Here is a 25084-nt window from a genome sequence, read left to right on the forward strand (position 1 = left end):
CACCTGTGCCAATATACTGTGATCACACATGTACATTCACTGACCAGTATCACAGATGAGATATTTTTTGAGGAAGAGAATTACTCAAAGATATTTACAAGATAAGAGTTCTAAATACAGAATTTAGGAATGTAAGTTTCAGTTTGAGATAGATTATAAAAAATTACTGAAAAAAATATTAAGCTTTATGCCCTTCAACTTGTTACCTGTCAAATCACATAAATGCCCAAGTGACTCCCTAATGAAGTGTACTGAAATACATCTGCAGTTAGCTTACCCAGTCTAAACTATCCTAGAGTATTCACTCACCACAACTCTCAAAATAGAGCATTATTCCTTGTATCAGAGATCTGACAAATACATTTCTCACAGGCTAGTACAGAAGTTCAAGAAAAAGGCAGGTAGTACAAGCAGGTTTCCCCAGAGAATAATGAAATTTACCTAAGGAGCACTCACAAAAGCTCTGACACCTTACCACAAGCTAATCTTCTTACAGACACACTGTAAAAAAAAATCAGTTCTAACAGGAAATTCCTTTTACCATTATAGGACAGATTCTCTCCTGATACTCATGGGGTTAACCATTATTGTAATGTAATAAAGGTACAGAGCTCAATTCCCAGTTATGATGAGTTAAAATTCTTCTCAACGGGACAGATTTTTTTTAACTCATACTTTTCTTAGCAAAGATTAAAAAAAAGTCTTGAAACATATGAAATTGTTTGCTGCCACCAATTCACTTACTTTATGGACAATGAGCCCATGTTTTACATGATAAGTTTTTGTTATCAATGCTTTGGCTGCAGTCCTTGCTGCCTTTGACATCTTTTCCAATTGTCAACTACAGAAAAGCTTCCATTGTCCTGAAAGCATCCCTAACATACCTGCACTTCCATCTGGGTTCTCTCTTTGCAGCTTGTTTCTGCTGCCAATCCTTGATTGCTGCATTTTTGCACTAGAGCTGTTTCCTGTTCAGTCAAAATCTTTCTGTGGATCAGAATGCTGCCCTTGAACACCTGCCAACATTCTGGAGCTCCCTGACTCTTCAGAAAACAAGTATGCTCACCTGCTCACCTGAACCTGTACTGTTAATTGCGTTACTTGCTCCTCATAAGATGTCAAATGCCACAATTTCATAAAGATTACAGCAACAACTGTCAGTAATTATCACCTCACTAAACAACTCTTCTCAGTTAACAGCATATCCAGCTGTATATCACCCATGACTGACCAGCCTATCCAGAAATTTTCTTGACACCAACCAGAAATCACTTGGACCACTATCATCAAAATCATCATCTGTGTTTCCTGACACTTGACATAAACAGCAGGTGGTCATAACCTGTTCTGAAAGAGTGAGGGCTTTAAATTGACACTGGAAACATATCTCTTTACAGCAAGAAAGCCATGAAACACTGGCCTAAATTCATCTTAGACTTTCAAAGTACACTTACACTCACTGACATATCAAAGATTAAATGATACAGTAAAGAGAAGTGATGGCAAGCAGCCTATCCTTTATTCAAAAAACAGCCCTTGGACATTTTGTTTCAACACCAAAATCTCTCCTGAAATTACAGTGAGATTCAGAGGTGACACCACTGGCGTGTGTGTTGATCTGGGATTAATGCTTCCACACAAGGAGACAGAGAAATAAAGGTAGGCAGAGACTGACAGCACATTTTCTCCTCCCAGGTGAAGTTCCTCCTGTCAAAGCAGAGATTACAGATCTTGAAGAAAAGCTGTGTCTATATAGAGCTTTACTGTTTCACAAGTTGCCCCAACACTAAACCAGACATTTGCTCATTTCATACGCACAGCTATGGCTTGGCTATATTCTGTCACTGAAAGGAGTGTACCAGCTTGCAGTCTTACTCAGCTGGCTCCTTGTCTGTTCTTGTCTGTTCTTTAACACATTTCCACAGTGCTGCAAGAGTAGCTGCCTTCAAGGTCTAGGAAAACAGCTCCAAAACAGTTGAAATAGTCTGGCCTTCAAAACTCACACTATAAAATATACTGAAGGACAATACAAGACAATAGATTTTAAAAACTCTTTATGGTTCAATTACATACTTGTACAGAGGCACATACATGTATCTTTCTCTTTGCTTCCCTGCAAAATTGCCTCTCTCATTTGTTAACACCAATCCTTCCTCTGCTTTATCACCACTGAATTCCCCAAACAGGAACGTTTGTAGCCTTTCCTGATGCTCCTGTGTAAAATTAAAGGAAGCCTCCAAAGCCTTTGGAGCTTCAGAACTTCTCACTATTCCACAGTTCTTGTTCTTTCAAGTCATTAATCCTCGTGGCTCCTACTTTTCTTGATATAAAATTTCAATCCCCACTGCCTCTTTCCAGCTCTTCCAGAGCCTTCAGATCAGCTCTCTTTCTCAGTACACTATCACTCAAACCTGTCTGCAAAGAACATAAACACCTAAGAATTGTAAGTGAAACTATTTCATTATTCATCATTGATATGAGGCAGTTGATATTTAAGAGAAAAAAATTAAGAAGCAACACTAGGACCCAAGTGACCCTTCCCCTGGTGCATCACATTTTCCTCTTCCAGTACTTAGGGGACTGAGCAGGAAGAAGTACTTGACAATGAACTGAAAGAACAGCTGGCGTTCAATAAAGGGGAATATTGCAAAGGTAGTGCCAGCTCTCTTTCACTCCCAATGAAGATTCAAGACAATTAGGAAAAGGAACACAGGAGGACAGTGCTCACTGAAGTATGCCTGCCAGAAACCAAGGCAGATTCATCAGCACTTAAGCAGCATAATATACTTGGAAACCATTTCCTTTCATGCCAGTATGAAAAAAAAAGTGCCTGAGGAATATCTAGCGCATTTTATATTATTTGTTGTAACTCTTGAGTTTGTTGTATAGCTAGGCATCTGTATTAAAAAATGCAGTCCTATTCTCTGAAAATGTTTTCAGTGGATTAGAGGGAAGAAGCAATAGTGATTTTGGTGCCTCCCTTATCCATCCAATGATACAACTTCCTAATGAACGCAAAAGGGAAAGGAAAATGTCAGTTACCTCTCTCATACGTACAGAGGGAACATTAAAATAACTGTTTCAGATAACCAGGTGAGGAAGATTCATAAAGATAATTCAGAGGACTCCTAAAGAAAAGTACGTTTTTCAGTAAAGAATTGGCAAAAGAGTAATTTCAAGAATTTGGGTTAGAATTCTACAAACCTGACCTGGTTATTTTATGTTTAAGAAGTGGCTGAGGTGCATTTTACTGAATATGCCTTCCCTTCATGACATTGACTAAACTAGAGATGAGAATCACTGATATGTCATACTGGGTTTCACATATTGGCCTGGTTTTGGTAGCAAGGGCCTACAGGGTGGCATGGCAAAAGAGACCCCTCCCTAAGCAAACTGAAGATTTTTAGAGGTGACAAACTTTAAAACTAAAACCCCATGTTTCGTCTCTCTTTGCTGTTGGTGGGAAGGAAAGAAGGGCTGGGGGAGGGAGGAAAGGTGTTCTAAAGTTTTTAGTTATCATTAACCTCTTTTAATTCTGTTAATAATTTTTTCTTTATACCTTTTAAGTTTTGACTCTGTTTCGCCCTTAGTGTTTATTCCTAATCCTTATCTCACTCCACGAGCCTTTTAACTTCTTTTTCTTTCCCTCTCCTCTGTTCAACTATAGCAGAGAAGCATGAGTGAATGATTTTTCATGGGTGCACTGGCATTTGGCCAGTGTCAAAATTGCAATATTTTTGGTGGAGAATGCAGGCAAACATAAGGACTTTGAGATAAGGATACTAATTGGGAGAAATAACAGACAAAACAAGTATTCAATCACAAAATTAAGTAGAATTATAGTAGGAAATTTGTATTGTAATTGTAGCGAAAATCTAGGGGTAGATTTTTTGTGCAATTTGTCTTTTTGGTTCTGTGTAATGACTATACCTTAGATTAAGTGTACCAATTTTTTTCTTCTGTTTAGTTTAGTAGTTTTTTGTTGTTCTAGCTAAGTGTTACATGTTGAGTGTAATTTTGATAATAATTCTTAAATATTCATAGAAGCCAGGGGTGGAATTATCCTGCTCTGATTTTGTTAGTAATAAATTCAATTAGTATGTCTAAGCTGAGCCTGTTTTGTTCATGACAGTATTTGATGAATGATCCCTCCTGGTCCTTATCTCAACCCAGCCAAATAAAGCTCACCAAGAAGCTGAATAGACACCCCAATTGTCTTCACATTGTTTTCCCCCCTCTTTGTTATATCCACAAATGAATCTCGAGTATGCCTGTGAAATACAGATGATAAAAAACACAAGTAAACCTTGTCTAAGAAAAATTCTCCTTAAGAACCCCCTTGTCAATATATTTTGAAATGTTTTTCTTTTCCATATTTTTTTCATGTAGCTTGGACTTAAAACCTACAGAGAACTCAATTCTAGTAATTCCAAATTCATTATTACCCATACTCTTCCTGTTCGACATATTAAAGTGTGCATAATATTTTTGGTTTGGTTCAGTCTCTTCCAGTTGATTCTTCCTTGTGCTAAGATCCAAGATCAGGGTTTCATTTGGATACTCACATATATTTGTATCTTCCCGTGTATCTCATTTATTTGTATCTTATGGTTGATGCCTCACTTAATCAACCACATATAGCTATCTGTTTTTTTTAACCTTTTCCAAAACTTCTGTAAAACTGAAGCTAGATCTTGACAACAAAACTTGCAAAAATTGTGTAGAATCTGTCCACCCTTCTTGAATGAATTTGGTTTCTTGAAGCATTTATTCTGAAACATTTTGATTTAAGCAAAGACATCCTGTAACATACACTGTCCCTGGTACTTATCAGCCTCGATCGTGTACTTACTTTCAGAGTGTGCAGGGTGCTGGTCCACTCCATGGAGCCTATCTGAGGTATGGCAGAAAGGAGTATGCTTGTAGCCTTATTTGCATTCCCTTTCAGTGTCTTTAAAACTTTATCCACTGAAACCTAGAAATACAATACAACTGAGTGGTGTCTCTCCATTTTCATGGCACACATTTTAAACACACAAATAAATTTAACTCAGAAATGTAAAAGTGAAGCCTTAGAATATCAGTATTTTTAGATAGTACAAATGCTTTTTTCCTCTGTATGTTTATGGTTTATACTTGTGTATTGTAAACAAATAGGAAAACTAAAGCATATACATTGTTTTGTACCGAGCTGCAAAGGTAAAATCACCACACCAATCACAGCCACAAAGAAGACAAGTCACACAGAATTCATGAGCTTCATACTTACAGACCCCCTGATTCAGACAATAGGAAACAAAAGGTTTGCTAGTAGTGAGGCAGGTTCATGAAAATGAATGTAATAGCAACAACTGACTCTATTTTTACTTTCACAATAATTCATCAAAAATAACTCAGGGATTCTAACATAATTAAGAAAAGATTTAGTATAGTATATCATCTCTGATCAAAACCTACACATTCTCATTCAAATTCCTCAGGTCAACACCAGAGGAAAAAAGTTTCACTCACAGCTTCTTCATGCTCCTTCCAGCAGTCATAGTCTGTTGCCATGGCAATACTAGCATAACTCATTCCAGCTTCCTTTGCAAGAATCACTTCAGGCACTGTAGTCATGTTGATAACATCAGCTCCCCAACTGCGAAAAACACAGCTTTCTGCTCGAGAGCTGAAACGTGGGCCTTCAATTGTGATCATTGTCCCCTTGGAGTGACACTGGAGGCCCAGCTTCTTGGCAGTCTCAATAAGAACCTGCAAAACATGCCAATGTTGAAGAAAGGAAATAACTCCCTTCATGCACTGCCTTTGCATTCCATCACAAACTTGCACAGAAAATAAGTTAACTTTACACAGAGTCACAGCTGTCCAAAACCAAAGATGAGTTTTGTTTTCCTCACCCAACAAGAAAAATTAATAGTCCTACCAACAGGGATTAACTTGAACTCATCTGATTTTATTAGTATCAATTGGATTACTGCTTTCAATGCAGACCAAGAAGACTGGGAAACAGAATTTTTTGCACATTTAGATTGTGCCTAAATTGCAGACAGAACTGCAGGTAAAAGCATTCCACTGAGCACTGTTATCACATGGTGGAGACAGTGAAAACAGTAGTAAGAAATTTATATTTTGAAAGTAAGACTTTACAAGCACATAATTCAAAGAGTACCCTGGGAATCTGTACAGAAATTATTACCACGTTTTTCCCCTCCAGTGGCAGAGCTGCCTACTGGACATATAGCATGTAGTCTGTTGGGGGTTAGGTTTCCTTCCTTTTCCTCCTTTTTACTTACATAATTTTCCCCATAAGTTGCTAGGAAACTGTAACGACTGAGTACTTAAGGAAAAAACAGGGTGCTGAAGAAAAACAAAAGAACAGGCTCAGGGGAGTGGGGCAGGTAAAGCAGGGCTGGGGTAGCTGCTAGCTCTCCTGCTCTGCGACTTTACTCTGTAGCTTCAGAGCAGGATGGTCCGAACTGCTGCTTCGGGAAGGCAATTCGCTGCTGCCGCCAGAGCCCAGCTCGGTCCTACTTCTTCTGCTGTCGGCTCGATGCTCCCGAGAGTCCCGCTGGGCCCCGGGATCGGTGCCATGGGGTTTGTGGACCAAGGCCTCTCCCTCATCCCTGCCCGTTCGGGCCGAGCCGCCATCGCCACAGCGCCCCCTGCAGGCGGGGGGAGGCACCGCCCCCGCCCCGCCCCCGGGAGCAGCAGCGCCCCTGCCGGCCGAGCCCGGAACTGCAGCAGACGGAAAGCGCCGCGGCCGAGCAGGCCGGGACTGGGCCCTGTTTGTGTTAATGCTATAGTCATTGCTGTTTGTTTGCTTTATTACACACCAGTTATTCCTATAACTGTTATTCCTATTCCTATAACTGTTATTCCTATTCCCATTTCTTTTTGCCTGAGAGCCCCTTATTCTCAAAATTACAATAACTCAGAGGGAAAGGGTTTACATTCTCCATTCCACGGGAGGCTCCTGCCTTCCCTAGTAGACATCTGCCTTTCAAAACAAGACAACCTCCCATCAGCTATTTTAGTTCTAACAAGGCCCTCATATATGGCAGAATAATCCTGACTTTCTCTCTTGGTAATCAGCCTGGATAATGACAGTTGATACAGTTAGAATAAGAGGATACTGGCCTAGATACATGGGACTAGGATGCCAATCACTGTCTGAGCAGGAAAGTGAGAGGAACTATGATGCCATCTATTTAAAATGGCCATCAAAAAAAAAAGTAAAAGATAGAAAAGAAAGCAAAAGCACTTCCAAAAATTGTGGTAGGCCAGGAGAGACCTTCATAACACAGCAGCAGTGAAAAACCTAGTCTGACACCACTAGATGCAACTTAGCATCATGACTGTGGAGCAGCTTCCCCGCAAAACATTGTGAGAACCTTCATTCAAAACAAACAGATGCAACAAGCAACAAGAGCTCAAGTGTGTTACATGACCCTGTGGGGTGCCTCGTCCCTGGCAAGTGGATCAGTAGATTGTGTAGAGCAGTGATTTTATGGAGCAGCACAACAAAATAAAGCTGGACCACCTGCATCTGCCACTGCAGATGTGTGTAAACAGGTAAGTCTGCACTGTACCTGAGTGGCAACACCTGACACACGTGCAAGTTGGATGAAGTGATTGAGAGCAGTCCTGCTGAGAAGGACTTGAGGGTGATGGCTGATGAAAAACTCAACATGACCCAGCCATGAGCACTCTAGAGACCAGAAAGGCAATAGGATCCTGGGTTGCACCCAGAGCAGTGTGGGCAACAGGGTGATGGAGAGGATTCTGCTCCTCTGCTCTGCTCCAGTAGGTGATCCTAATGGAACACTGCATCCAGCTCTGGGGTCCTTACTGTATGAAAGACTTGGAACTATTTGAACAAATTCAGAGGAGGGTCTCGAAATTGCTAAGAGCAGTGGAACACCTCCCCTATGAAGACAGGCTGAGAAATTTGGGCCTGGAGAAGAGAAGGCTGCGGGGAAACCTCATAGCAACCTTCCAGTATCTGAAGGGTTCTACAGGGAGGTGGAGAGGGACTCCTTGTCAGGAACTGTGATAAGACAAGGATAACAGCCACAAGTTGAAAGAGGGGAAATTCAGATTAGATTTCAGGAAGACATTTTTTAATGTGAGAGTGGTGAGAACTGGGACAGGCTGCCCAAGGAGGCTGTGGATGCCGCAACACTGGGAATGTTCAAGGCATGGTTGGATAAGGCCTTGAGAAACTTGTTCTAGTTGAAGGTACCCCTGCACATGGCAGTGGCAGCTGGGGCTACATAATCTTCAAGGTCCTTTACAACCCCTTAATAGTCTGTGAATCATTCTGTGCTGTAAGTTGATCTAGTAATAATCACACCTAATATTTAGGTTTATTGATGCTATTAATTCTGAATATATGAATTCTGAATATATTACAAGAACGCTAGTTAATTACATTGTTAATAAACCAACTGACCAACTGACATGACATAACCACAGGTGAGCCACAGTATCTTTCTGAAACTCTTTATGAAGTTCCAACTTTACTGCCTATAGGATGTTTTGCTGAGCCTCAGTTCCTAAAAGCAGCAATACCCAAAATACCCTATATTATTCAAAACTTCTGAGAGAAAAAGGTAAAACTCCATTTAGATTCTCATTTAACTTACAGTGCATAAACCAACTAAACCAGATAATTTTAATGTACTTGCATAAATGCAACATATGAAGGTATTTCAGATATTTTGCTGCAAAATTCCTTAAACATATTACATTCACTATTTTGGCTTTTTTATTATTACTGCACTTACCTCTGAAATTCCTTTGAACTGGGATAAACTGGGCTGAAATTATCTCAACAATTTGCAGACATAGTTTCAGGAAAAAATTTACATCACTTTTATCTGATATTTTCTAATGAAGTGAAAACACTCCTTCTCAGTCTCACAAAGAGCTCAAACCCACATGTTCTTTAAAGCATCTCTCAGGCTGATTAGAATTCACAAACTAACGAGATAATGATCACATGTGAGACTGGGAAGTACCTAAATGTTTTTTCTCAGTTTGAAAAGGCACGTTTCTTTGCTGGCTTTTCAAAAAATGAAAAACCCAAATAACATCTCTAGCTAGTTAACAACTGAAAGAAAACTGCTTCCTGCAGTCTCAGGAAATGTCTTATGTATGAGTGCTTGCTTTTTTAAAAAAAGGACAATGTGAAGTACTACCAATCACCAAAGTAATAACACTTTTTAATCCATTTCTTAATAAACTCCTTGCATCTGCTGTGACATGACATCATGCTTGCAGTAGAAAGCAACTAAATACCAACTAATCTTTGCTAAGAGCATGTAGCTAGGCTCTTTTGGCAAGAAAAATGCAAAGTATTTTGCATAATTTGCTGCTCATTGAAAGAAGGGCAAAAACATGCACATGTATAATATGCAGTGCTTTGTTTCTTCATGAGACTTAGAATATCTTTAGGTCATTGTAAAACACCTTGATTCCCAAAGTGGATATGTCTAAACCAGCATGGTCAATTAACAAAAAAAGCACATGACACTGAAGAGAATTGGTGACAAAAGCAGAATAGCTCAGTAGTCCAAATGTTTGTACATGCTCTGGTTATTTGTGCCACCTGCTTCACAATTAGCTTTGTCTTGATTGCAGACAGCAGGTCTCTTAGATGACCATGACTGACTCTGTAAGTACTCCCGTTCCTCTGAAGAATGTACCTCCTTGCAGCTACTGATCAGAGCATTCCACAACACCACAAAGTATGCAGTTCAATCTTCACCTTCCTTTTTCCTTAACTCTAGGAATACACTAAGGTGACATATTTAATCAGACACACTCCTCCCAGAAGTTTATAAAGGTGCTGAAAAACAGAGAAGTGTTTCACACTCTGTAGTCTGAGAAGCCTGAAAAATGACGCAACTGAGAGCAACAACTAAGAATAACTGGCAAATACAATTTGGGTTTTTTCAATGCTTAACATCCTAAGCCTTGACTCTCCACCACCACCCACCTCTACAATACACAAAAGCGCAAATGCTAATACTGCTATTTTTGTGAATGTGAAAGCACTACTTGTTTAAATATCTGAGTATGTAGAGTGTCATTACCATAGGTTCATCTTTATTCAGAAAAAAATGGAACTAATTTCTAATTCTAACTGCTTTGTTCACTTCATTGCTTTCTTGGCTGGTTACTTGACTAAAATAAAGATATTTTGTCCTGTTATTAAGATTGTAGGAATATATGTTGCCAACTGACTTAGGAAGACAGACACAAGATCTTTTACTTTCCATGCTTTCTAAATGTTACATTCATCCTTAATACCATGATGTATCTGAGAAACAGGATAAAGACGTGCATGTTGCCTCTGCCTTCTAAGAATGCACAATTAGACTAATATATCACAAATAAGTGCCATAAAACAACATTTCTTAACACTATTACAGAATTCACTAACCTCTCTGGTTTTGGTGCAGAAAGGCTCAGCCATTGGAATATGACATACTCCTGAGAGAGTGGAATGCTGCCCATCATATAAAGTACAATGTCTTTTAGTTGTCCTAGAAAAGCAGGAAACTTGCTTAGAGAAAACAAAAAGACAAAGCAACAAATTGATACAAACCAAAAAATAGCATCCCTGGGAGTGGAAGGAAAAAACAGGATGATATTATGACCACCTGTAATCCTGCTCTGCCTCTGTACAGACCTTTGAGAATTGAGCTGGAGACTAAAAAACTGTTACTCCACTAGTCCATTGTCAATTCATTATGAAAATCTTTTGTTAACCAAGACAGTGAAACTCTGATTTGTTCCTAAATGACATAAACACCCCTATTGTGATGTGATTCTACTGCAAAACAACCAGCTAATTTATTAGTCAGGGATGTAGCCTCTGGAAAAACATATTAGTAATCTTTAAGAAAGAGAAGGAATAAAATCTCAACTACCACAAGGCCAGTCAAAATAGAACTTGTTTGTATCACTGCATTCCTACATCCCAAAGGACAGGAATTTACAGAAACAGCTTCTAGTATGAAGGAAGTATGAATTCAACTACAAAAAACCTTGGAACAGGATGCTCTGAAAACCTCATATTCTCAGATCACACACACCTGTAGTGCCAGCTTCCAAGTAAAAGAATCCTTTTTTTCTCTTCTTTCAATGGATTGAAATGGTCAAAAATTAAAATTACCATTCAGCATGCCATTTTGGAACACATGGAACTGCTACCCATTACCACTTTACCCTCAAAAGCACTGCCTCAAGCTAATCCACCCAACTGGATGGTGCAAACCATCTGGAATAATTTTCTCAGACACTCCCTTCTTCCCTACTGTGCTTTACAGCAGAAAATAAAGCCAATAGCCAAATTCAATCTGCAGTTGAAATACAAAGTATCTGCTGGTAATACTTTTTATAACAGGTCCCCAGTAAATTCACTAGGAAATATTTAAAAGAAGGTTTTAAATACAATTTATATGTTAAGAGTAGGTTTGGACAAAAAAGATCCATCAAAAATGCATCAATAGGATGCATTAAGAATGCAAACTACTGCCAATCACCAGTTCTTAAGAATGAGATTATAAAACAAGAAACAGACAAATTAAAAACATCTGGAAAATGTACAGCTGTTAAAATCAGTTGAAACACTAAAATTAATTCTTCCTTTATGGGATTCTGAAACACTGCAAATAGAATATACGCAATTTTCCCCACTTTTCTATTTTGTCTGCCAATTAATTATTCAGAGTTGGAGGAAATGGTAAAAGCCACAATCCATTTCCTGCATTACGGTATTTCAGATGCTGTTAGCCAGGCACTTTCAATCAGAAAAGCCCAAGGAAAGATTTCATATGCAGAAATAGTAATATCTGACTTTCAGATACTCTGTGTTCTTTGAAGAGAACAGCAACATCATTACATGGCTTCATAAAGAAATCCAACTATGTTTAGCATCGTTCATACACGCTGCACGGGACTAAGCAACAACAATAAGACCTATAAAAGCTTTGAGCAATAGACCACATGTGTTCCACTTAGATAATTTCTCTTCTCCATCTGTTGTAGTTTAAACCCACCTGGAAATTAAACCCCATTTAGCCCCTGTACCTGCAGCAACAGTTACACTTTTAATCTGACAATAAGGTGGCTTTTGCTCCTTCATTTTGGTTTTATCACAGTAACATAGGATTTTCTGGCAATTCTGACTGTGACTGATTCAAGGATGCAAAATACAACCCAAACAAATGAACAAACCAGTCATTTCCATCTGTGACAAAGAGCCCTCTATCATTTCCATCATCAACTTCATTCTTCTTCCAGTAGGGTTGAATTATCAAACTACTGGTAATTAAAGAACAAAATGTAAATTCAGACTGGCATAAGCGCATAAAAAGCAATCTCAGTATGCTCTGCATCTTCAAGGACGCTGAAAGAAAATTTTACAAAAAAATTTAAAGGTGTGACAATGTTGCAGTAATTGTAGTCGTGTTTGTGTCACAGAGAACTGAAACAATAAAACTGGCAGCTGTTACAGGAAGCTATTTTCTGCATCTCCCCAACTGAGTTCAGTCATTCAAGTAAGTAGTTCCTGTCTTGCTCTTCTCTTCCTAGCAAATATCAGCAGCAAACCAAACAGCAAGTATTCTAAAGCCCTAAATTAGCCTGATGTCATCAGCTGACTAACAGCACTGCAATTAACTAACAGGAGTCAAAGGTGGAAAAAAAATTATCCTATATTTTTAAAGTACCTTTTTAGAGAAGAGAACAACTTTTGCAGCCCATAGTAGCAAGTGGTTATTTTTGGATTTGGAAGCAAGATGTATTTTTGTATTTATTTAATAAAATGTATATTTTATTGTTTAAATACACAAAATAATAAGTATCAAGGAAGCAGAGACTATATATAGAATCAAACACTAGGTGAGGTAATGGCCTGCAGAATTAGGCTCTCAAAAGTTTGTAAATCTTACACAGTTCTAATTACACCTATCCAGTGTTTCACACTGAAAATCAAATCTGTGCTACGCAGAAGTTCTACACAACCTCTTATATTGCAATCCTGTCATTAATTTCACGGTGCACATGCCCAAGGAGAGCAAATTACAGTAGCTGCCAACAGTTTTTTGCTGAGTTCTAGCTCTTCTTCAATTTCTGTTCAGTATTCCTTCTTTTTGCTTCACACCTATAGGGAGAATTGAGAATAGGAATTCTCCCTATTGAGAATATATATATAGAGAGAGAGACACTAAAAGGTACCTGGACACCAGAAGGCACTGTTTTAATGGTGGCCTGAGCAAAGCCTTGCCACCTAGACCATGACTTCCTATGTACTGCCTGGCATGGGTTAACCACTATATAGAAGCCAGAGTAACTTTTAAGAGAAATAACTGTTTCTGCAAATTTAACCAGTACCATCTTTCCAAGACTTTTAACATTGTTTGCATGACCCTGATCTTCCATTAGAAGGTATTTCAGAAAAATTCAGTATTTTCAGACTTTGGTGGACAACTAAAATATTCTGTTCCATGAAAGTATCTTCCAATCAGTAGGACTGTTGGCATAGTGACTTATATAATGCAATCACTCTTGGACTTCTGTGAAGGGCTAAAAGCAGACCCGATCTGCAAAGACCTGGCAGTCTAACACTCCCTGGCAGAGAACATTATGAGAAAAAGACTTGACACAGAAATTCAGCTGTCAAAAGAGACACATTAATACAATGTATCAGTTTTCTGAATTAAACTGCATTTGGGGATGATTGAAATATTCATATTACATATAATTTTCCACACAGAAACATTTTCACATGCTTTTCTGAGAAGCTTTCTGGTTTCCTGATGCCATTAAACAAGTCAGAACAAGTTTCCACTTGCCCACATCAAAACAGAAACTTACTTGCCCAGACAAAACACTGCTCGTAAATAGGCTACACCATTACTACTGGTGACCATCTGAATAAACTCTAAAAGAAAACAGAACAACTGAGGGCATAAGTAGCCTCTGGAGGTCCACATAGAATGGGTTGTCCTGGTCCATATCCAGATGGCTTTGAGTATCTCCAAGGACGGAGACTGCCACCTCTCTGGGCAACCTATGCCAGTACTCAGTCACCTTCAGTAAAAAGTGTTCACCGAGGCTCCGAGGGAATCTCCTGTGTTTCAGTCTGTTCCTACTGCCTCTGATCCTGGGTGCTGCTGGACAGAGCTTGGCTTCTTCTATGCACCCTCCCTTCAGGTATTTCTACACATCAATGATATTCACCTTGAGTCTAGTCTTCTCCAGGCTGAACAGTCCCACTTCCTCAGTGGGAAGTTCCACTTCCTCACTTCACTCTCCTCTTAGGAGAGATGCTCCAGTCCTTTAGCATCTTCATGTTGGGCTGTTGGGCTCTCTCTACAATGTCCATGTCCAAATTGCAATGTAGAGCTCGTAACTGGATACAGTACTCCAGGTGTGGTTCACCAATGGCAAATAGAGGCTCCTGTCAACTTACGCAGGAGTCTGCCAGGTGATAATGCAGTCAAAATAACTGGTGCTTGACTCACAATCATTCAAACCATGTCCCCAAGTCTGTTTAACATCTTTCCTACATAAATCAGTACCAATACTAAAAAAAAAAAAAAATAGTATTGTCAGCTATATATCTCATATTCACCCCAAAATTCACTCTAGTATAACAGGAAGCATTTTATGTGGGGCTTGCCCCTGCAGGCTACTTAGTAATTTAGATACGCTGTACCTAAAACCTACTCTTACAAGAAAAGAAGCCTTTCAGTTACGCATGCAAAAAAAAAGTAGGTAAGTGAAAATTTGTATAGCACTGCAGTGCTATCCCCACTGCAGTGGGGAACAATCTAGGTTTACATGTTCAGTTGGCAATTAAATACAGCACCACAAATGCCCAATGAAGCTGCATAAGCCATTTTAAATACTTCAAACTATGTGGAATTACAAAATAAGACTTCAAGATAAAATACTCCTCCAAGTATTAAAAGTAAATTTACCTTTAAAATGTGCAACCAGATCTCTGAATTATTGGTGTTGCTGGTGATCTTTAAATGTAATTTTATTTTGCCCCTAGCTTTGAATGAATTTTTCTAGTCAATGATCAAGAAGGATAGACCAGCTGGTGTACGGAGACTTTTGGAAACAAATTTACCTCCTTATGTTTCTTAACAAATAAGATATGTAAGCATCTATTCTTGTTTTAAAACAACCTCCTCGTTCTCGCTGTTGTGCTGCATTTATCTCTCTTCTGCAAGACCTCACTATTATGATATATATTTACCTAGCTGACTCCTACTATGCCTTCTTGTACTACTCCATCTCTTTTTCAGATTCTTCATAAAGCTTGGAATGGCCTGTGCTTTTATTCATGTTTCTCTCCCACATCTGACACCGGAAGATATCTTTTACTTCTGAACAGTCTTCCCACAGAGCTACACTTTAGCTCATTTATGGCCATTCTTCAAAGCCTAGTACTTCTGCGTCTGTTAGAACAGAACTTCTTATAATCACATTCCCATTTCCTATCATATTTTCTTGAATGAATCTTGCTTTTTCACAGAAGAACTGGGGCTATCATCTTATTTTACAAGATGAACATGTTATTATATGGAGTAACCCCATTTCTCCTCTTTTTCCTCCTTCTTACTCACCTGTCAATGAACTGGTCAATTATGACAAGATCACCAGGTTGTATTTCCTCTCGTAATGAGCCACAGGCAGTAGTCACTAATACATGGGAACAATTTTCTTCTTTCAATGCCCAGATATTGGCACGGTAATTGACGTTTGATGGCATAATTGTATGATGCCTTCCATGTCTGCAAAGATACACGAAGTAAGACAGTAAAATAAATCAGACTCAAATTGCCTTCCTTCTTCCAAGTAAGAAGAATTTCAGGAAACATATTTCCCCTAACAATATTGGAAGCGGAACTGACCATTTCTGCTACTTCTGCTATATTTTGCTTTCCTAAATGTATTGAGCTTCTCCTGGAATTCAATTTAAGAAGCAGTGATATAATTTTCTTTTTATATGCAAAACTTTAAGTTCAAGATTGTAATGAAAATAACCTTAAAAATATAATTCAAATATATTTCAGCAGCCTCAAGAATAAAATGAGCATTTTTCTCTGAATCTTCTTTTCTCTGAATTTTCTCTTCAGTTCCATAGATTCTGAAATCCCTTTTCCAAACACTAGAGGGAAGATTTATACGCACCTTCACGAATATTCTGCCCGTAAGCATTGCTTACACAAAGAGCAGCACATCACAGAACATTGTGTTCTAATCTTTCCAAAGAAAACAGTAGAATCATCACATTTTTCTCTTTGATCTTTAAGTGATCTGACAGCTTTCATAAATTAAAAGTATGACTTCATACCGCTGCAGTATTCTTTTTCACCAAGACAGGAAATACTTGGGTCTTACAAGCACAAGCTTTTGTGCTATCACTGTCTTTGCTACAGAAGCACATCATTTACATGATTAAACACATTAGAAAATTATTTTCAACCATGTAAGAGAAAAGAAGGAACTTAATTTCTCAACTGATTTTTTTCAAAGGCCAAAAAGCCCTAAGAATTTGATCATTCAGGAACTACACACAACATGATCAAGCACTGTCAGTCAGGATTCCCGTGTTGTCATTAGCCTTCCTGAGGCCAATGGCACACAGATCTATTGCTTTATTGCAGTTGATGCCATAATCTTCTTATGGAATATACATGCCTTTTCTTTTCCAATCTGATTCAGAAGCCAAAACACAAAAAAAAAGTTGCAGGTACCTTAGCCCTAAAAGTAAACTCAGGAGTTTTCTATATGAATGGTCATAAATCCCAGGGAGAAGGTAACCACAGCCAAGTTGTTCAGACATCTGTCATCCAAGGTCTAGCTTGCAACAGTACAGCAACAAGAACTTGACTTAGCAGTTTATTTGAGAAAAAGAGAAAAATGTTGTCCAGGTGTAATAAAATACGTGAGCAAAGTCCATGAAAGATAAGAAAAGTAAAACCACAGACAGAAGTGTCACAGAGATGGTTAGCAGTCAGCAGCTTTAACGGAAAAACACTGGAATGAAAAGAATCAGGCCCTGAGTGCACCACTGGGTCCTAAGTGCCCCGGCCAGTCTCAGCCTGGGCCTCCACAGAAACTGCTGATGCCTGTGAGCCTGGCTGCTCCTGCCTCCAAGCTCAGGCCCCAGACCTCACCCCTGGCCTGAGCTATGTCACAGTGTGCCAGTCCCCAGCTCAGTCTGCCCCACAGCCTTCAGACCTATCTGTACTTTGTCTCCAGAGCAGGATGGGCTTTAGACACACACTACAGCCTTGTCTCTTACCTCCTAAAGTTCCTGCCTGGATTCCCTGGATGGATCCTGTGCTTGACTAATAAACTTGACTTGGCCTGCTGAGAGACGCTGTCATCAGCACCTGCTCTGACCATTCTGACCAGGTGTGTTAGTATTCTTACATTTAATCCAATAGCATGTTGGTCCCAGACATCCAAAGTTAAACCAGTGGGAAATTTCTACTCACTCATCTGCAGATCCTGCTTCCAGAGTCTCTTCAAGTATAGTAAAAATGTCTGAATGAAAATTATATAGGGAGGGAGAACTGCAGGGGATGCAGTCTCCTAAGCAGTAATAGTAACAGCAGGAGGACTCAATAACCTCAGCGAATGATTTGGAGAGTTTACTGTGGTACCAGAGACATAGTTAATCTGGAAGCTAACATTTTCTCTATTTCACAAAGGAAATCTGCAAACATAGTGAGCAGATGAACTAATTAGTAAGGTTATCAGCATCACCTATCCCCCATCAGAGCAGGTGGCCCTGCAGGCTGCCATTCTTACTGGGGTAATACCTCCCACTAGATTTTTTTACCTAACCTAGACAGCATTTTTAATACTCTCAGTCCTTGTAGCGTCAAACTTGCTTATGAAAAAAACCAAACTTGTGCTGGACTTTGCCAGCAACAATACAGAGTTAAGATCATGTCAGCATAGAAATTCAGTTCACCTAATGAAAAGAAAAAATTCTGAGAAGACTTTAATATGTTTAATACAAACACACTTAAAATGCTCATTTACCTTGCCAAGAGCACACAGTCCACATTTTTGATCTTTCCCAAAATCAGAGCATCTGATGGCTGCAAGACAAACACATAAGAATGAGTTACTGTCTGACAATCACATTACAAACTTTTACTACCACCTAAAAATAACCACAATAGTTACAGAAGAAAATACTGGTTACCATTGTACTCTCACGTTTTCTTGAGCTCAGCCCTGTATTTTGATATGACTGGTCAGTAAAACAGCCTGGAACAGGAAGATCAAACTTGAAACAGGAAGGATTACTGTTACACAATTACACAAAAATTACACAAATTTTCTGTATTCAGACAAAAATTAACATTGCAACTCTTTACTTTAGGGCTTGAAACTGTAATACTTTCTAACATATCAAAAGAGTATTTCAAACACAAAAATAGTAGCATGCACAGGTTACCATCAAATTGGTTAGCATGACTCACTCTTTCCTGTAAACTTCAGTTTCTTTTTGCTAAATAGGAGCCATTCTCTACTAAAGCCCCCTTCCAACATAAAAACCATTTAATCTGTGCTTTTCCATAACACTCCCCATTCTCTTCTCTGTCCCCTTTCTAACTTGGGCTTGCAGTAGGGTGTGAAGAGTTCTGGATTCCTCCAACCCATCCCTCACTCAACCCCACCTTCCTGAAAAACTTGCTCCTCCCTGCTGCTGGGAGTCTTGCTTTTGGGAAATGAAAGGTGATATAACAGAGAAATTCTGGTACATAAGTGGCAGAAGCAGTGTTGTATTTTCTCATCCTAGGGATTTCTCTTTATTGCTACCCAACAAGAAAATACAATCTTCCTGACTACCAACCAGCCAGAACAATTGAACATTTTGATTTTAGCTGTCCAGCTGGAATGTGTACCTTGCAACAGAGACGGGTCATCGTGCCCACGAGAGGCAGCCTCCAAGTCATCAATCACAATTAACTGCTCTATGGGCTGCATTCTGCTCCTGGCCTTCAGGGATCTGAAATATGCTATGCCACAGCTTTCCTTTTTGTTAAAACAGCTACTAACAATACCATGGTTTATTTACTGATCACAAGTTTGCAAGTGTCTTGACTCACACATTTGCATTTACAAATGTTCTGCTACCAGGTATTTGATAGAAAAGAAATAAAATTATAATGCTAGATGCAAGATTTCAATTAGCATTTATTTTACAGCTGTTGATTTTATTATACACTTGAAAATTTGCAGAGGTTGACAGTGAAGCAATATAGGAGTCCCACGTTAAAGATACCCATTTCTAAAAAACCCGTAATCTTCTACTTCCTATTGCACTGCTCTTTTTGGTAATTATTCATTTGAAAGCTCTCTAAAGCACCATAACTTACTCAACCACCAAGGTTGAAATTCTGGCAGACACTTATTACTTCTTTTTTAAAAAACTGAATATTCCAGAAAATTTATGCTTAGAACAGTAGTTATTCTGACTTCTTTTTTTTTTTTTTTTTTTTTTTCACGTATCCATTTAATATTAAACTATTGATTTTAAGTGCTTAATCTTTACCTCACATACAGTCTTCTCAAACAAACATGGCTTTAAGAGCAAAATTACACAGGGCAAAAGCCTTGCTGTCTACTGGCCACAGCAACTTGCATTGCAACATTCCATAACAAGGAAGATCCACAAAAATTAGCACTTGAGATTTTGTTTCATTTACACACATTTGCTGTGTTAAGTAATAAGCATTTATTAAAATTGGGAACTTAAGACCCCAAAAGACTACAAAAATACTCTTAAAAACTAAAGAGGATTTCCAGCAACAGTTCTTGCCTCCCATTAAAAAGGTCAGCAAACTAAACACTGGGCTCTTTGCTTTACATGTAACAGATTAAAATTTATTCCAAGAGGTAGATTTAAATTTATACCCATTTTCAAAAGACTTAGGGTAGTTTGATATTCATTCCCATTACAGAACTCCCTTGAATTCTGGCATACATTGACGATGCAAAAAGAACATAACAGCTTTGAAATTCACAGGCTTCAAAATCTAATTGCTGTAGCCAGGGATTCCTTCCTTATCTGCTCATATCCTAGCACTTCAAAAGGTTTCAGGATGGTTGTGTAACATTCTGACTGACATGTTTGCATGGATTTCCACAAAATGCATTCTGCACATTTTCCACGTGATTTACTGAATATCTTTCTGGCACAGCATTTCTAGAAAAATGGAAGAGAAAAAGAAACACTTGGAACAAAGAGAGCACTGCTAAATGATGGATCAACACTTTAAGAAAAGAATTGCAGATACTGCATCATGCTTCATTAAAAGACATTAAATAAAGATCACAGAATCACAGAACTGTTAGGGTTGGAAAAGACCCATGGAGGTCTGCTAGCCCAGCCTTCCTGCCAAGGCAGCCTCGCCTAGAGCAGGTTACACAGGGATATATCCAGGTGCTTTGAGTGTCTCCAGCAAGGAAGGCTCCATGACCTCATTGGCCAGCCTGTTCCAGTGCTCTGCCACCCTCAATGTAAAAAAATTCTTACTCATATTGTGTTTTAGTTTATGGCCATTACTGCTTATCCTGTCACTGAGCACCACTGAAAAGAGTCTAGTATCATCTGCTGGGCATTGACCTTTAAAATATTTATATGTGCTGACAAGATCCCCTCAGCCTTCTCTTCCCTGGACTAAGAGGGCCCAGCTTCTGCAGTCTCTCCCTGTAAGAGACACGTTCCAGACCGTGAATCACTTTTATGGCTCTGCCAGACCCTTTCCAGTAGCTCCTGGTATTTCTTGCACCGAGGAGCCCAGAATTCAACCCAGCACTCCAGATGTAGCCTCACCAGGGTCAGGTAGAAGGGGAATCACAGCCCTTGACCTGCTGGCCATACTCTAGCTGCTGAACCCCAAGACAGCATTGGCCCTCCTGACTGCAAGGGTGAACTTGTCATCCACCACCCCAGGTTCTTCCCCAAGAGCTGCTTTCCAGCAGGTCAGCCCTCAACTGTGCTGGTACTTGGGGTTATTCCCACCCCAGGTGGGAATTCAACCCCAGATTCAGGATTCTAAACTTGTCCTTATTAAATTCCATTAGGTATCTCTATGCCCACTTCTCCAGACTAAGGTCACTCTGAGTGGCAGAAAAGCCTTCGGGTGTGTCAGCCACTCCCCCCCGTTTTGTAACATCTGCAAACTGGCTTAGGGCTCATTCTATCCCTTCATCCATGTTGTTTGTAAAGAGATTGAATAGCTGGACCAACTATGCATACGTGCATAAAGTTACAGAAACAGACATTTCAAACCACGTGTTAACCATGTAACATAGCTAATGTATACTTCCATTCTGCTTTCTTTCTCCCACTACTTCTTTCCAAGTGCTGTACCTCTCTTCTACTATCATGGTCACAGCCAGGAGTGATGATAAAATAGTAAAAAGTTTCAATGGTACAATTTGAAATCAAAGCTCTAATACTGTATTTTTAAAGGATGATTTAATAAAAGGTCCAATAAAAAGTTCTCAAACATTAAAAATTCATAAACGTCTTTAACTACTTCCCTCTTTTCACAAAATATAAGTATGATATACCCTTTGTTCCAAAACAGAATAGGAAGAATAAAACCCTGGGCAATTAACCTCAAATTACTACAATAACAAATAATCGTAATAAATCCCCTTTGTCTATAGTGTAAATATGCATAAAGTACCGTTCATGTGTTGTCTACAGAATTAATTTTTCCCTTGGTCTCCCTTCTCAGAGGCTAGTTGGAACAGAAAACTGAATACAGAACACTCATGATGAAAAATTATTTCAGAGGTTCTGCAAGCCTCCATTCAACCTGTGAGCTAGTTTAGGTACCAAACAATGTACATTGTTTTGGGGAGGTAGAACAAGAGATTAAGTATTATGTTACATGGTCAGGTTTTCCTGATGCATCAGGTTTTCCTGATACAAGCAAAATTCACCCAATTGAAAGGTGGAACTACCCCCTGCTTTGTTTGCCAGATATATTTCTGACCAGAAAAAAACCACAGAGCCCCTAGAATAATTTTCTAGAGTGGGAAGATCTCTTGCCTGCCAGGGAAGGTGATTCAGAATAAAGATCCATCAGCCAGAAAGGAAGAGAATCTAACTGAAAATATATTCTGAACAAAGCTTTTAGGAGCTTCAAAATTCAATGACAAAGATAAAATTGCTTGGAACAGCATCTATTATCCTGTAGGAGAATAATATTTTCCATATCTGGAGATAGAATCTCAAAAGGTTTTGGGATATTTTCCATAGAATACTAAATTTTTGATGCACTGAAAATGGTGGAAGCCAAGGAGAAAAGACAGTTGGAATATTAAGAGCTGTAAGTATACTTAGTTTTTTTAAAAAACTCTTGTTCTGCATTTTCATTATTACTAATGTAACTTGATAGATCATAGACGACCAATGTCAACATACAGAACAGCAAAAAATTGCCATAATAGTTTCTTTTAAACCTTTCCATATTTCTCACATTCCCTAATGCTAAATTTTGTAGTTAAATGATTCTTAGGATTCAAGAAGACCAAAGCAGAAGACAATTCAAGGACTCTCTATAAAGAAAAAGTAAGCTGTTATTCATGTTTTAAAAGAAAAGAAAATAGCATTTTTTCATTACACAAAAATGTATTTTCCTGCTGTCAAATGTCAAAGGTGCCAAGGAACATCTACCCAGAAAGCTTTTCAGTCAAAAATCTTTTGCCACAAGTTTCCTTGTCTAGAAACTTAAGAATTAAAGATTTAAGTGAAGTGGAATTATACACTTTGCATTTTTACATGACAGAAGGAAACAGACATACATTCTAGTAACTATGCCTTGCAATTTCCTCTTGACATTCATTCATTCTCATTCTTCCTAGCTTTGCTTGAACTAAATAGGTTGATGTTTCATGTCTATTTCTCAGGAAATCAAAGGCCACAAAGTTCTGAAGTTTATTTAAATTAAGCCCTTTACTTCTTAAAATTTCAGGTAGATTATGTCTCCACTGATTTCACAGCTCTATGAAAAAGTATCTTTATGGCAGAAAAGGCCCAATTTGGTTTTACTCCAGTAACAATCAAGAACAAAACAAACCTTTAGGAAAAAAATACAAACTTCTAAACTTTTCCAGGCACACTTGGAAAAAAATAAAACTGCCCTCTAGCATTCAGCAATAGCTATTCCCCTCAACTATGTAGCTCTAAAATGAGTGGTAGGTTGTGTAACACCTCCTTCCTGAATACTAAATAGTCTCAGCAGCAAAGTAAGTGAATATTGATCCACCTTCTTATAATTAATAATACTAATTGGATTTCAATCAAAATCCATTGCACTTTGTGCAACTGTAACTTGTGGACTAAGCTCTGCACATCTTACACTAAGGCTGATCCATCAGCTGCTGAACTGCAAACTGCATTTAGTCGCTGAAGTTAATGTGATTCTATAGAGGAGGAAATCTACATTAAACAACTATCAGGTCAATGGCCTGATTATCAGAAGTTCAGATCTAAGGAAAGAAGGAAGACAGGCCATTACAGGTAAAAAGATAAAAGCTTCCTGTTTGGCTGTGCTGTCCTTCTTCGACTGTGTCCTGACTCCATTTAGGTCAGTTTAACAGTCCCAGTTCAACTCAGGACATTATCTCAAATTCAGGCTTGGATTCATACTACGGTATCTCAGTTCTATTCTCATCCCCCTCACAAAAAGAAAAAATATTCACAAGCTCTTATTTTTTAAGTTACATATTTATGCTAAATATGTAACATGCAGGCTCAGACACAGGCAGTCAATTGATCAAGGTCTCTCACAATCCACAATAGGCACCAACATTGTTTTTTTGCTATTTATCTTACATTCTGTGAAGAACACAGAAAAAAACCCCAAACCACTAGATAAGCTTCTTATTAGTTAGAAAAAAAAATAGTAAAAAAGCCCTCTGTACTGACCAAAGCTGCACGGCCAATGAAGATTATTTCACTCCTTTGTGCAGGAGCCGTCCTGCAAGTATTCCTACTCTTCTCAGGAACACTGAACCCTACTGTAGGCCACTTACTGCACTGCAGAATTTGCATTCCCCAAATCCTGTGACACCTCAATGCTGTGACAGAACAGATCTTCAAATTCCGTGCTGCCACTGTGCTCTTAACTCTGATCTGAACAGAACCCTGTGAGGGAGAAGTGTTCCATCTGTCCTAGACAGGAGAGGTTCAGTTTATATCTGCCACAAGCATAGTATTACTTCTGCTTTGTCAGCAGTCTCCAAACACATCCATGCTGTCATGAACATCCATGATTCTCAAGAAACAGGAAATGCAATGGCAACTGGTTTGGTTTAGCCAGTGGATTCTCCTTCAAACCGAAGCTGGCTACTTTTGGAAGCCAGAGTAAAGAAAACAGAGGAGGTAAGTTTCCTTCATTCTACTACAATTTGTTAACTAATTCTGAAAGAGGATAGAAAAGTCAAATGCATTCTTGTGATTATGTTTTCACTTCCTTTAATATATTCCCCTTCCTAATGGTGTGGATACAAACTCCTCTTGCTCTTTATACTCCATTTTAAACCATTTTTGAGCGGAGGCATGGATTTGGTTTTCAATCACATACCATACCACTGAGTTTTCTGGCAAGCTTCCAGTCACAAAATAGCACTTGCTATCAGACACCAGATTTTTTTGTATGTATACCAGCATACACTGACAGACTGCATAAGATATAATTCCAATGACAATTATAAAGCACCCAGACTCCCCATGTCCTATGACATGATTACCTAAGATTGAATTCTTCTATGAGCTTCATGTGACAACTAGAACATCCCTACCCCTTGACTTCCTGCCTATAAAACTCCCTCATCCTTTGTCTTGCCTGGTTGTACTATAAATGCCTTGTGCCAGGAATTGTCCTTCAAAATGTACCCAGCACTGTGTATAGAGCAACAGCCCCAGCCACCACTCCCTTCTGCTGAGGAAAAGGGCAGAAGCAATGTAAAGGAGAATTGTTTAGGTGTACCAGCCTCACAAACACCGTTT

At 38.8% G+C, this 25084-nt stretch overlaps 1 protein-coding gene across 1 annotated transcript in view; it reads right to left on the reverse strand.

The window, feature by feature from the left end:
- MTAP (methylthioadenosine phosphorylase) overlaps positions 1–25084 on the reverse strand; it is a 32122-nt gene that overhangs the window by 1461 nt on the left and 5577 nt on the right. Inside the window, exons 3-7 of the mRNA XM_058823922.1 lie at positions 18085–18143; positions 15651–15818; positions 10448–10550; positions 5512–5751; positions 4853–4975 (exon numbers count right to left, since the gene is read on the reverse strand). Of these exons, the coding sequence (XP_058679905.1) occupies positions 4853–4975; positions 5512–5751; positions 10448–10550; positions 15651–15818; positions 18085–18143 (693 nt within the window). The remainder of the gene's footprint in view (positions 1–4852; positions 4976–5511; positions 5752–10447; positions 10551–15650; positions 15819–18084; positions 18144–25084) is intronic.

This window comes from Ammospiza caudacuta, chromosome Z (assembly GCF_027887145.1).
Source record: "Ammospiza caudacuta isolate bAmmCau1 chromosome Z, bAmmCau1.pri, whole genome shotgun sequence".
Taxonomy (NCBI): domain Eukaryota; kingdom Metazoa; phylum Chordata; class Aves; order Passeriformes; family Passerellidae; genus Ammospiza; species Ammospiza caudacuta.